Source organism: Trematomus bernacchii, unplaced genomic scaffold, assembly GCF_902827165.1.
Source record: "Trematomus bernacchii unplaced genomic scaffold, fTreBer1.1, whole genome shotgun sequence".
NCBI classification, from domain to species: domain Eukaryota; kingdom Metazoa; phylum Chordata; class Actinopteri; order Perciformes; family Nototheniidae; genus Trematomus; species Trematomus bernacchii.
Window position 1 is genome coordinate 2,121,621 of NW_022987821.1, and position 14,220 is coordinate 2,135,840.

Sequence of the window (14,220 nt, forward strand, 5' to 3'; positions counted from 1 at the left end):
GTTTCTCCACACTGATGATATATGTGTGGATTTGTCCCGGCACAGTGATGCTGAGCGTCTTTACAGATGTTTCCCTCCCCAGATAAGAATAATCTGTTTGCCTCAGCGGGCTGAAGCGTGTTTGAGTGTCCTGCATGTGTGTGTGTCTTCATTCCTGCCTGTGTGACCGTGCCTGTGTGTGTGCTGTCTTTGAGGAAGGAACCCCGCGTGGAGCCGGGTGATTAGGCACGCTGCGCTAGTCACAGGAAATGGAGTAGCTGACGGACAGGCCGAGTGCATTATAGATGAATGCCATGCGTTAGTGGCTCCGAGCCCCCGCCGAATATCTCTCAATTTCCTCTCTGAATGACAAAAGAAGCCACGCACAATTTCCTTGATCCGGAGCATTTGTTTAACTGCGCCCTACCCATTTAACCCACCCATTCAATAGTCTGTCTAGTAAAAGGAAATTTAGACAGTGTCAATTTATACAGCTCGCAGCAAGATCTGATACTGGCAGGCAGGGGCGACGATGATACGCCTCTGGAATACAGTCGGGAGATTTATACTTCTTCTGCGAGCTAAATTTAGAGTCATCATTAAATATACCCTAATATTTTTACATACCAGAAATATGTGCTCCACAAAGACGTTTGAAAGTTTGATGGTCGGAGCAGCGATAACTTCTCTTGAGGTCAAAGATCGCCGATTAAAATGAATATTTGATTTTCTTAAAAAGACGCTGTCATTTGTCAAATATCCTTATATGGCGGCTCAGAGCTGTCATCTTTACAGCGATCTCTCTTCCCCCCTTTACTGTCTTTGAGTTAGTGACAGCTCATCTCTCCCGGTCACTGCTCCACGTCTAGACTTTGAACTCGCTCTGTTTACTCCCTTATCTGTTGTTGTTGTTGCTTTGCGACGATGTAATGGTAAGTTGTGGCTGCGCTTGAATCGCCTGCTTCAAAGACGCGGATTCTGGTTGTTTTCAGATGAAAATTCTGGCTTGGAGAACAGTTTTGTTGTCTGAGGAAAGGTATTTAGTTGTACACATTGGTCTTTTTCTTTCTTTCTTACTCTTTTAGTCTCAAAATGTTGTCGGGTATCTGTTGCTCTGAAGAGGACGCGTCGCAGCGTGAGTTTTGATTATGTGCGTGTGACACCAGCTCATGACTAATTTCCTAATTAATTGCCTTTTGGAGGACCTAATCACATTATTTGACTCTGTACTGTAGGTTGTGTGCCAATACAGCGTAGCCCGTGGCTTAGTCACAGTGTGCTGGACTCATTAACAAGGCGATCCGGAGGTTGTCAAACACACACAAGGCCCGCGCACGTGAGAATACACACACTCGTGAAACATACAGACACACACAGCGCATGATCAGCGCTTAAGATTTAGAGGTTAAAAGATGCCCTCTGGTGTATTTGATAAGGACTTGTGTAACTGGTTAGATTTCCCCGGTGGTGTGTAAAACAGGTCTCTTTTGATGGAGCTATCACTTGTCTTCTCCTCCTACACTCAGTCGGAGGCAGGTTTTTATAAAATATGACATGATAGTTTGCTTTTGAAGGTATTCAGTGTCTGTTTGTGTTAGAAAGACAAAGAAGGGCATGCTTTTGTGCGTCTCGTGTGTGTGTGTGTGTGTGTGTGTGCGGGCTTGGGAACTTGTACATCTCTTTTTCCACACATGGCTTAATTATGACGTTACCAAAATGGGCAGTTTGCTCTGACACCCCGCTTGCAGAATCACACAGCGGACAGACTTAAAAGAGCTCATTAGCTCTCTCTAAAGAGCTGTTTACTGCACATACACACACGCTCCGTAATAGGCAGCTCTGTTGATGCAGATGGACGCCGAGTGTAATGAGAATGATTAGGCTTCTCTATGTGGAGGCTGGATGAGGGGGAAAAAAACGCGCTGGCCGACTTGACGCTTCAGAAGGTGGAGAATATTTCTGTTCGATGTTGTTTCAGCTGAGTGCCTGATCTCTCTCCCTGCTTTCTCCGCTACACACACTTGCTTTTTTTCTTACTCATACTGCATGTGTCCATCCAAATGCTTTGCACATTTCCCCCAGGCCCTTTAAACCCTTGAAAGATTGAGGGGGAAATCAAATAAGGCGTGCGCTGAAAGCTCCATTGAGGTGCAGCAAATAGAAAGAATGAATAGAAAATAATTCAGCTACCCGAGAAAAAGGTCTTTTAACTGTCTGTACGTGTAATCCTGTCACACTGATGAAGGCTCAAACACATGTTAGTATAAAGCTGGAGCAAATTGGGCTCCACTGAATCCTTTTCATATTTTAAATAGGAAGAGGGCCTTGAAAGTTTTTGGAAATGAATGTGTATTAACATCTGAATAAATAATGGGAAGGTGTCGTTGTATTGTTTCCTTTCAAGTGTTCCCCTCTGACAATGAATCCAAGGACTTTTAAATGACTTTCAAGGTCTTCCAAAATGAGTATCTGTAAGTCGGCCTACCTTAAGCATTTTCCGAGTGGACCCCGCCCATCCTGCAGCGCACATTAAGTGACTTTGCTTTGCTCATTGCCCTTGGTTTACATCACGTTGAATTAGAGGATACACACTGAAAGATTCCAAAGTCAATCCTCCTCCATCCCTTTCATATGTTTCGGAGAAGGAGCAGCGAGTTCAAAGCGCTCAGTTCAAAGTATCCGTCCTCATTTGAATAACGTAGAGTAATCGCTATTACCTTATTTAAATAGTGCAAGTTATCATTTGGCCTTCATTTGCATTGCTGGGGTAATCACTGCGTCCCTGCATTAACCTCATTATAGAAGAGATGAAAGCCCTGATGGAGGCTGACACACTCTTTTATATATGTTATCTTTATTAATGATGGAATTAGAAAGACCCGTGTTTCTTTAAATGGAGGACGTAACGCGGTTTGATGGAGTGTCAAACTATGGGGAGAAGAGTGTGTGGGATTCACAAGGCTTGCTTTATTTGTGTTTTCCTCCTGCCCCCAACCCCCCTTTCCTTCCACAGCATGCTCTCTCTTTGCCTAGTCACCCCCCCCCCCCCCCCGTTGAATTTTTTAATCTCCATCCATGTCCCAACGCAAGCACACATCCATCTTAACACGTCATAATATTTTCAGTTGTTTACAATGCAGTGCAGCTTTTAATTTCTCCCAAGAGATGCGCTAAATCAACTCATTATTGTCTTCAAACCCCAAGTGTTGAATTTCCCGAATGCTACATGTAGCATACTACGGAAACAATGCTCTGAACCAGCCTGTTTAAGAAAATAAAGCTTTATTTGACTATTTCTGACTGATATTGCTCTTGTGTTAGCGGCAGTAAAATGGCACCTCTGTCACAAAGAGAGCATTAGGAATACCAGGCCTGGTAGTAACTGCTATATCAAACATTAGAGAGAGCCAGAAAAGGCCACGGTGAAGTGCTTGGCGACATTCCCATAATACCTTGATCACTAGTGGTGGTCAATAGAATTAGATTGCTGAATGCTCCATTAAACAATATAAGAATGGTGGGTATTTCTACAGCAGAATCAAGACACTTTGTTGCTGCTTCAAGGTGTTTCATAGCAGGCCTACAAGACTAAAAGCTGAGACTAAGACGATATGTAGAAAGTGGCTCAATCTGGTTTCCAGCCACCATTCTTCCACTGTCTCCTCTCTATCCTCTGATACATATTAGTGGGATAATATAGAAATAATAGAGATTTCATGTGCACTGCCAAGCAAGCATTTTGCTAGTGCCGACCGAACAAATAATCAAACATATCCTGAGAATACAATCCTTTAAAAGCACATTAAAATATAATTCTTTACACAAACCAGGCTGCTGTAGATTGTAGAACCTTATTGTGCATGAAGCCTCTCATTTTGTCCAGTATCCCTGCCTTGTAATTTTCTCCTTGAAATACTGCCCTTTTATAGCGCTGCTTCCACTTAATGTTTTTTCAATATTAGAGGAGCCTCCCAGCTAATACAAAACTTTCCTCCGCTTAGCCCTTTGTCTGAGGCGTTCCCTGCTCGCTACACTGGGAGGTGACAGGCTTGCCAGCCCCTTCTAGACTCCCCTCGGCTAAAATGTTGTAAATTAACACAATTAGCAGATCGCCATTCTGCTAATTAGCCACTGGCGTCTGCCGAGAGATGGCTAGAGAGGAGAATCAGAGAGGAAATAGGGGTCTGGGGATTTCCCCCTCCCTCTCTGTGTTGTTACCAAACAAACACAGGGCCTTGGAAAAAGAGAGCAAGGCAGTGTGAACGTGTGTGTGTGTGTGTTTGCAGTCGGATAAATGGATGGGAGGAAGGGAAGATTTGCTTCCCTATGAATGGATTTTATTGTGCATGCCTGCTTTAGTCACACACACACACACACACACAAACCAATTCTGAAGGAGGCATTGCTCACAAGACCCCCGACTGTGGAGCTCTACATGCAACCGCAGCCAGTCAATAAGTCAGGGGAAGCAGCCTAAATGACACCGATATTATCCTTTATTTGTGTGCACTAAGTCAAATCAAACAGGGTTCAATCTGCCGTGCGGCTGCTGTGATTACGCCCCGTCCAGCCTTTGATAGTGCCACGGCTTTGATAGTGAGACAACGATGGAGTCGCTGTGTGACTGTCAGTGTTTGCAGATGGCATTGGCTGGGATTAAAGGAAACAGTGGCTCTCAAGCCTCCCGAGGCAATAAAGGGGAGAGCCAGGTGAGTGTGTCTGAGATGAGATGGAGCAAGGGAAGGAGGGAGGGGAGGAGGCGCAGCAAGCACAGAGGGAGTAAATAAGAGGAGGGGTGGCCGAGAAGAAAGGGGAATGAAAGGGAGAGATATATATCGAAATGGATGGAGTCAGAATAAAAGGAGGTACAGAGAAGGAGGTGGAAAATGGACGACAAAAAAAGCAAAGACAAGGCAGCAGGGAGGCATGAAGAGAGGTAAAGAGAACGGCAGAGAGGGAGGAGGTCAAGGTGGAGCTGTGCAGACAGGAACTAAGCTTGAGACACAATGTGTTGTAATTCATTGCTCGCTACAGCTCCTGTGTGCGTGCCTGTGTTTGTCCGGCTGGGTCAGTGGATGTGAGCATGCGTGTGTGTGTGCGCGTGTGCACGTCAGCACGCCTGAGTGCAGGCAGAGATAGTTTTTTTTTTTAAATGCCTGTGTGTCTGAGCATGGATCTCTGTGTGTGTGTGTGTGTGTGTGTGTGTGTGTGTTTGATGAAAGCACCACGAACAGAGGGGGGTGGATGTGTATGGGTGTGTGTGTTGCTTTGTGGTACTCGCCGAGGCGCATTTTCAAACCCATCTCCAGCCACCTCAGATGAGCCGGGGATTATAGAGTGACCCTCAATGCCTCTGTCTTATTGGTCTGGCCGGGGTGCATTAGGCTGCCATCCCACAAGCCTCTGCACACCACAACACACTCTGTGCTTCTTATGGCCTGTAGAAATGAGTAATTAATGTGCTGATGGACATCAAATGATCTCATGATATGTATCAGTAAGAAAGAAAGAAAGAAAACACCAGATGAGTATCACCTGTTTAATTGACCATCCTAGGCAATTTGAAGGTGTTGTCATTTTAATGATTGTGTGTCAATGTGTTCACATGTTGATGTCTATGTCTCTGTTTCTCTCAGGCTTAAAGATGCAGTGGACCCCCGAGCACAGCCAGTGGGCCGAACAGCATTTCGACATCTCCTCCACCACGCGCTCGCCGGCCCACAAGGCTGAGGCCTACAGGGCGGTGCCCGGCCACCTGCAGCGCTCCGCCTCCTACCAGTACGCCTGGGCCAACGACGACATCTCCGCCCTCACCGCCTCCAACCTGCTCAAGAAGTATGCCGAGAAGTATTCCGGTATCCTGGAGATGCCGGGCTCCTATTCCGAGATCCCGGGGGTGATGAACGGACGGAAAGGTGAATCCGAGCCCTGGCAGGATGGTGTCTACCCCATGAGCTGCATCCCAGAGGGGGTCTCCATCAGAAAGGGGGGGGGTGGCGGCGGCCTCAGACGTGGTGTCCGGCATGTGCAGCTCCCCGGGCCTGGCCTCCAGCACCCTGAGCGAGCCCAGCTACTCCAGCAGCAGCTGTGGGAGCCACTCTGCCACGGCGCTCCACTCCTCCTCCATGGCCTCTCAGGAATACGGCCCCCCGTACAGCAGCTCCTACCTGCACAGTAGTTACAGCTCCCAGTCGGCCCCCACCCCAACACTCCCCTCCCCGCTGCACAGCTCTGGGCTCCTGCAGCCACCCCCTCCGCCCTCCCACCCCACTTTAGTCCCAGCGTACAACGGAGGGTCCCCCAACTTGTCTAGTTATAATTACCCCCCAGCAGGCTACCCGGCCCAGAGCTCCGTTGGGCCGGGATATAGCCCTGGAGGAGCCCCCCCTCCATCATCGTACCTCCCCCCAGGCATCGCAGCCCCTACACCCCTTCCCCCCTCTTCCACTTTACCTGGATACCCATACCAGAGCCACAACCTGACCCCAATTGCCCCCACCCCTCTTAACAGTAGCTCCTCCAACTCACTGAAGAGAAAAGCCTTCTACATGGCAGGCCAAGGAGAGATGGACTCTTACGGTAACTTTGGCTATGGCCAGGCTCGGAGCTCCGCTGAGAGCCCCATGTACCGGATAGCTGACAGCAGCAGCGCCAACGGAGGCTCCAACAGTGGATTCGACAGAGGTCCTGAAAAGCCTTTTAATCCCCAGAAGCAGTCCACAATGTCCTCTGAGCAGAGGAAGTACAGCAGCCAGGCAGCAGGTGGCCCACTGACTCCACCGGCCTACGTCACCTCCACCCTAGGGGGCTCCCGCTCAACGGATTCCCTCGGCAGCTTCACCTCCCCCTCCCTCAGTGAGCAAGGTGCCGAGGATCACCGTCTCCACCTCTCCCACTCAGCACCAGGGACGACCTCCTCCTCATCATCTTCATCCTCCCGGCCTGCTGAAGAGCAGCTAAAAACCAGTGACCCTCACCTCCTGGACATGGTGACCTCTGAGATCGTTCAGCAGGGGCCCCCGGTGGATTGGAGCGACATTGCAGGACTAGAACTAGCCAAGGCAACCCTGAAGGAAGAGGTCCTCTGGCCCATTCTGCGCCCGGACATGTTCAGCAGTTTAGGCCCCGCCCCCCGTTGCGTGTTGCTGTTTGGCCCCAGGGGCAGTGGCAGGACGTTGCTGGGTCGCTGCCTGGCCAGCCAGCTCGGGGCCCCGTTCCTCCAGCTCAGCGGCTCCACGCTGGCCACCAAGTGGCTGGCAGAGGGAGAGAAAATCATCCGAGCGTCCTTCCTGGTGGCGCGCTGCCGGCAGCCCTCCGTTCTGTTCATCAGTGAAGTGGACATGCTGCTGTCAGCACACCTCAGCGAGGAGAGTCCCATCAACCGGCTGAAGGGGGAGCTCCTCGCCCAGCTGGACTCCCTGCTCATGGGCTCAGGCGACGACGGAGGCAACCAGGTGTTGGTGGTCTGCTCCACAAGCCGACCCCAGGACATGGATGAAGGGTTGCGCAGGTACTTTGGCCGCAGGGTCCTCGTGCCCCTGCCAGACGGCGCAGCCCGCCACCACATCGTGGGCCAGCTCCTGGCTCAATCTCAGCACAAATACTGCCTGAGCGTGGAGGAGCTGGCGCTGCTGGTCCAGCGCACCGAGGGCTTCTCCGGACTGGACATGGCCCGGCTATGCCAGGAGGCCCTCGTGGGTCTGTTACACGTCTCCGCACAAGGCATGGACATGTCGGGTATGATGCCCCGGGGACAGGTCCGGCCCCTCACCTACCAGGACTTTGAGAGTGTCTTTTGTAAATTCCAAGCCAGTATATCACAGAAAGAGATTGACACGTACACTGAGTGGAACAAAATGTTCGGCTGCAGCCAGTGAAAAGAAAGATTCCGCCCTTGAGAAAAAGAGGCAAACACAATTCCTCCCCTCAGGGCAGAAGCATTGTGCTGGAGGGAAAGGCGCACAGAAGGCCAACACAAGCTCACTGAGTTCTCACAAGCAGGGTTTAGACGACCCAGAGACCTGGTTTGATGAGACAACTGGCAGTTTTACAGTTAATGAGCAAGAGTTTTAATTTGATTGCTTGACACTCCAGAAAGCCAGGCATTGTTTACACATTGCAAGCAAGTTGGCTTGAGAAGAGACGCCCCAGTGTCTGTGTAAATATATCGTTACGTTCCTGTTCTTGACATTTAGTTGGCTATCCAAGTGCCTGAAGTGGTGCTTTCTGATTTTCTTTCTTTGTTTATTTGCCTCACAATCTACATTCATGGCATGAGCTGACGATTATTAAGAGCTTTAAAACTCCAGAGGTGAGTCTGAAAAACAGATTGACAGTTGCCATTGGTGGTGGTTAATCATTCTTTATTGTCTTGCTAAGAGCAGTAATCCATCAGGGCGGCAGTAGTCTGGGCCCTGACGCGCACTTATCTCTCCTGTGTCTGCTAAACAAACAAGCGTAACAAACAAAACTCAGGAAAGCGTTTGTGAATTGTACAGTACCTCAAGATTTCTTGACGAAAAGCACTAAGACCTGAGAGGAGAATCCGAGTGGGTTTATGTTTAGCGAAGCAGTGTTAGGTTTACCTCGACTGGCTATTATAAATAGCAAAGAGGTGACGATGAATGTACTGAATATTTTCTGGAACGATGGAACATAATCAATAGTGAGTAAAGACATGTCCTTTTTCTTTTCTCACAGCAGGTGCTTTAGTAACCTGTTTCTACTTGACCAATCCTGAAGCTTATTGTCATCGCTTAAAAAAAACAAAAATCTGTCTGGTTTTGGGGTTTTAGGAGAAATCAGGTGTCGGGTCAATGTCGTTGTATATTTATTCAAAACAACCATAATCAACATTGTTTATATTATGCGATGCTAGGCGTTAGCAGGCTTTGCTGGAGGCTCCATCAGTTTAGCTAACTTCTGTCTTGTCAGTGAGGGGAGACGTATTATTTGACATGGAGGAACCTGATGCTAAAACACCTCCAAAAAATATACAGATCGACATTTTAGGGAATACACATATTTGCTTTCTTCTGAAATGTTTGTCATTTGAACTACATTACTCCAGGAAGTCAGGAAGATACTGTAGTTAAAAGCTCATCTGTTGCCTTCAAGGGGAAAAGTAGAGGGTCAATTGCTGAAGGTGAAATCTAATTTCATAATAGCAACTCTGATTGAGTGACATCTCTGTAATGTTATTGTCCAACAAAACACGTGGACACTATTTTAATCATTCAGAACATTTAAATCAAATATCCAAACTGACCATCGAAGACTAATTGAAACATCATTTCTTGGCACCTAAATGCATTTGGATGCACACTTCAGTTGAGTGGAAAGCTTTGTAACATGAGTGAGGAATTGTGGTCTTAAAGTCCTTCATCCCTGAAGGTTATCTGTCGCCCATTGTGTTGGAATGTATTTTTTTCCCTTCCTTGTGTAAGAAGCTGTCCTTTAGCTCCACTGCTGCCACACAGGAGTCCTTAAGCTAGTGTAATGTATGTGCACTAAAGCATTCTGTGTAATATTGTTTGGTTGAAATGTATTTGCTTTGTCTGTCCGGTATTTATCCTGAAGGAGATTTCATTCATCATCAGTTTTTTATTGTAAATCCGTCTTATTTTTTTGTTTGAATATAAGTACTTACTGTATGTCTAGGCCTGCTCTGTGTTGCTATCTCTGCGTCAGTGCAGCACCTGATGTGGAGGGGGGGGGGGGGGAGTTCTGCTGAGCATCAGCAAAATTGACGGGAAGGAAAGACAGCCAGGCAGCGTGGCGGCAGCACAAGGGGAAAGCAGAGTGGTCCGTCAGAAAAGCACCCTCAAAACAATCTGTACCAGAATTCCTTCTGTCAGCAAATCCTCTGGAGAGAGAGTCCCTTTAGACAGAGAAAACCTACTAATGCACTTCAGAGCACACAACAACAGCACACACTCCCCCACCCACCCACCCCCGTACAAACGACTTGAAACACCGGTCAACGCTTGTTATACGTGTTTTGTGGCCCTTTCTTTTGTCTCGTTGTGTTTTAAATCTAGCTTTTACCCTTCTTTTGTTCAAACCCTTTCCTTAAGAGTTCTTCTTTAAAGCTACCTCATGGCTACAAAACATATAACGTCTTTCCAAATGTCAGAAAAAGCATTGAAAAAAAAAAGAAGAAAAGTGGAGAGAATAACAACAAAGTTTTGCGCAGTCTACCTCAGACGACTGTACTTAAAACATTTAGCTGATGGTGCACCCGCAGGCTGCAGCCGTGTGTGTGTGAGATGGAGCTATAGGTAACACACACACACCTGATTACACTCACAAGCGATTTGTGAGGAGGGAAGAGTCGCCCTAAAGGTGACCCGGAAATGTATAATCCGATACATTTGCTTTAATCTTTTGTGAACTGTGGTTGTGTGCGTGTGAATGTGTATATACGTGGGCACACTCTTCTTTTTTTTATTTAGTGTGTTGAATTTTATAAATTGTTAGTATATATAACACACTTGCACAACTTTAAACCAGAGTGTAACGTGTTTCTGTTGTACATACCTATACATACAATACAAATGCACCACTTGTTTATATGTGTGAATATGTTGCCATACTTGCAGTCAATGTATTTTCATGTAATCTTAGGTACAAGCAGCAACAAACGATTCATTAAAGACATTTTCTTGGGAGATTATATCTTGTCTTTTTTTATATTTGGTGTCACATTAACGTCTGAAGATTAATTACAGAATGTATTTATTTATCAGTAGAAAAGTGTATTGCCCTGCCAAAAAATAGCCCAGCTGAAAAATGGTCTTAATGAGCCTTGAGTTAGTCACCCTTGTGTGCAATTATAAAATCATCCGTGTTGCGCAGGAAGCCGGCGCTGTCGCTTCGCTCATTAAAATGTAACAATTCATTTCTCTTGCTGTGGTAAGAGTGGCAAGACCAAAACATTAAAGCATTAATTATCTTTTTCCATCACAAAGAATCTGGATTATGTGAGTACTCTTAATGAAAATGATGTGCATTAGCCCACTGCGTTTCTACGGTATCATTATATAGCTGGCAGTGAGGTGTGGGAAGCTGCTGGATAGCCTCTATAATTATCCGTGGAAACTCAAACGCCTCACAAGAGGTTACAGAGCATCGAGGGCTGCTGTTATCTTTATTTTCCCACTTTGAAACATGCTACAGCCATGATCAGAAATCATCTGTGACACACTTTCTTTTTGTCCATCACATTTAAAGATGTTATTTTCAATCCGAGTTGGTACTAAGAAGATGATTTTCTTTGCTTTATATCAAGCTGCTCTGTAAATAACCCGTATTCACTAAGCTGCAGTTGGTCTCGGAAATACTCAGCAGGGGGAATGATACAGGAAATATCACTGAAGTTATTATACAAATCAGGGTGCAGATTTTCATGGAAAGTCTTTTTTTTATTTAAGTGTAATTTAAAGGTTTATTCCTAGTGTATGTGAGTCAGTGTCTGTGTGCACCCCGGGGTTATCTACCCCAACACCACTGTGTCCCCTTCACTTTAAAGGGCCCTCATTGCACAAGCTTTGCCTCACACCTCTTTGCACGACAATTAAAATATGCTAAGTGATCATTTTCCTTAAGTAGTCTTAAATGTGCAATCCATTCAAATATGAGAGGAAATTGCCCACAGCTCGCAGGAAAAAAAAAAAACAGAGGTGGTTGAACATGGGGGTAAAGCCGGAATAAATTATGCAAATAACACAAAGGACTTTACCACTTAAAAGCCTAATTTTCCTATAATCAGCACACTGTCGCCTAATATTTTTTTCCCACCTCTTATTAAAAGTGACTGTTCTCGTGCCGATCATCAGATGGCTCTATCTGTCACTGGTCTGTGAGCCTGCCAGAGTAAATGCTAAAGCATTTTGCCGGAGCTTTTAGATGATGGTTACATTCCCACACAAGTAATTATGCGGCGGAGAGTCCAGAAATAAGGTTTAATTATACAGTAATCGTGTGTGATGGACACTAGGAAGTGGTGAGCAGCGCCAGACTGCAATCCATCAATGACAAACCTCTGGCCAGTTTTAATTCCTCCTCATTTGCATCCTAACCTCCACACCAAGTTGCGCAAACGCTGTTAAATGTTAATAGGACCTGTCTCGCCGCTCAAAATGAATGCTTAAGCCATTTTTTTTCACTCCCTCCTCTCCTTTCATCCTCTCTTTATCTATAACCCGCTCTTTTATTCCAACGTCTTCATGCCATTCTCTCCTTTCCTGTCATCCCTCACTCACTCCCCCCCCCCTCCTCCCTCGCTTCCTCCCTCCTCGCAGGCCTCGCCGTGGAGGAGGCACAGAGCGGTCACTGATGCACTAATTGGGAGCAACACTTACAGTTTTATCTCCCCCCACCACTAATAGCGGTCCGCGCCGAAGCAACTCACCTTAGGAGGAGGAGGAATGGATGGATGGAGGTAGGAGGAGGTGTTGGGGGGAGGGGGGAGGCCTTGAATGAGAAATGCCTCCATGCAGACCGCAGCGCAGACTCGGTGTGAGATTGGGCCCTGAAGCCATCATGGTTAATCCATATCCCGCAGGACCCCCGACTCAATTCCCTGCTTCATTAATTGAAAACGATGGCCTTTTTTTTGGTGTGAGTGAATAAAACAAGGAGCCATTTATGAAAAAAAAGCATTTTGTCTGGTTTTGTTCCTGAAGTGGCTGCAATCTCATTATGCCTCTGTGCTGCATTTCAAAATGTGCTATCATCTTTGTCTTGATTGTCTCCCAGCGTCGGGAGAGATAAATACACGCGCCGCTTTGCTGTGCTGATGCCAGGGCTGTTTTTCACCGAATCATTTGAAGTCTTATCAGCCTGTATGGAAATAAAGCCTTTGCCTAATAAACTGTTTCACAGGCTTTGCGAGAGTAGCACATAAACACCTTTTTTCTCCCGACAACGCCATCATTAGCGCATCTTGTTCAATGCTTTACACATAATTGGAATCAACATCTATTGTTCGTGTTCTTGACCTTCCACTTGTTTTCCAGCAGACACTCAGAAACATTGTATTACTGCTGAGAGGGAATCTTAACTAGGAGAACACATGCTAAGTGCCTTTGCTTTGTTTTATCAGGGGCACATAGCTTCACTTTGAATATAACTTGAAAACCCATACCTTTCTGATTTAATGATAACAATCCCATTGTGTATTCTAACATACAATTGCAATTAATCACATGACAATCATATGGGAAATATGGTGAAGCACTTCTGATCTTTAACGCCTTTACTGCAACATAAGTATACATACTCAAAATCTTGCATTTAACCGTTGTTCTGGTAGTATATGGGTGCAAAAGTGTAGTTTTTTCTCAGTAACGATGAAAAACAACTCGTATGTTAAAGGTGAAGAACTGAAGGGGAACTCGAAGCGCGTCGACCTTCGGCAGGATTGTTTTCTTAAGTGAAAAATAATGGTGTGCCTGTGACTCAAATTCGCAACAAAATGGAATGGTGGACATACAGAGAGCCATGAAACCAAACTTAAATCCTCAACTCAACATTTCACTATGAGCGTTTTGCGTCTTCCAGCTCATTGTTTGGATTTTCAGGCCTGCAACCGGAAGAATGGCTCTTGGTATTGGTATATTAGGCCGATATATCATTGAATTTTACCACCGTTTTTATGTCAAATCTGAATCTGTAGAAGAATAAAATAGCATGAGTAGAACTTCTAAAACACTTTCCACCACTACATAAAGTGATGGATCAATTGAATGAAAAATATGTGACTGAAAATTCACAAAGCTCTGTACTGAAGATGTAGTATAAACTAAATTGGCCTCACCTTTTGCTGATGCATTCAGATTCTGTGTGCTTTACAAGAACACCACCCATGCAAATGGTGGTCTTGATTATGCTAATATATTATTATGTTAATGGTGACCATCTTTAATAATGCATGATGTTGGCATATTGATAATGCAGTGCATTTATTGTCATGCAAATGATATGTTGGACGGCTTATTAATTGACACTTATCAGAGAATGAGCTTTGATTTGGTAGAAAATAATAATTAATAATGTGATTCATTCACTCTTATCTAAAGGGTGTCACTCACTATTCCAGATCAGAGATGTTCTTTAGTTTTAACAGCTGGCTGTTATCAATCCGGTTCTCTCTTAAGAGGCTCCTGTGCAGCCATCATCAGGATTCAAAGGCGCCAAAAACCTGATCCATTTGATCGCGCAGCCCCCATGCTAACGGGG

At 45.9% G+C, this 14,220-nt stretch overlaps 1 protein-coding gene across 1 annotated transcript in view; it reads left to right on the forward strand.

Moving 5' to 3' along the window:
* LOC117498886 (fidgetin-like) overlaps window positions 1-9,694 on the forward strand; it is a 29,838-nt gene extending 20,144 nt beyond the window's left edge. Inside the window, 2 exon segments of the mRNA XM_034151045.1 lie at window positions 5,616-5,985; window positions 5,987-9,694. Of these exon segments, the coding sequence (XP_034006936.1) occupies window positions 5,616-5,985; window positions 5,987-7,856 (2,240 nt within the window). The 3' untranslated portion in view covers window positions 7,857-9,694.
* The last annotated feature ends 4,526 nt before the right edge of the window (window positions 9,695-14,220 follow it).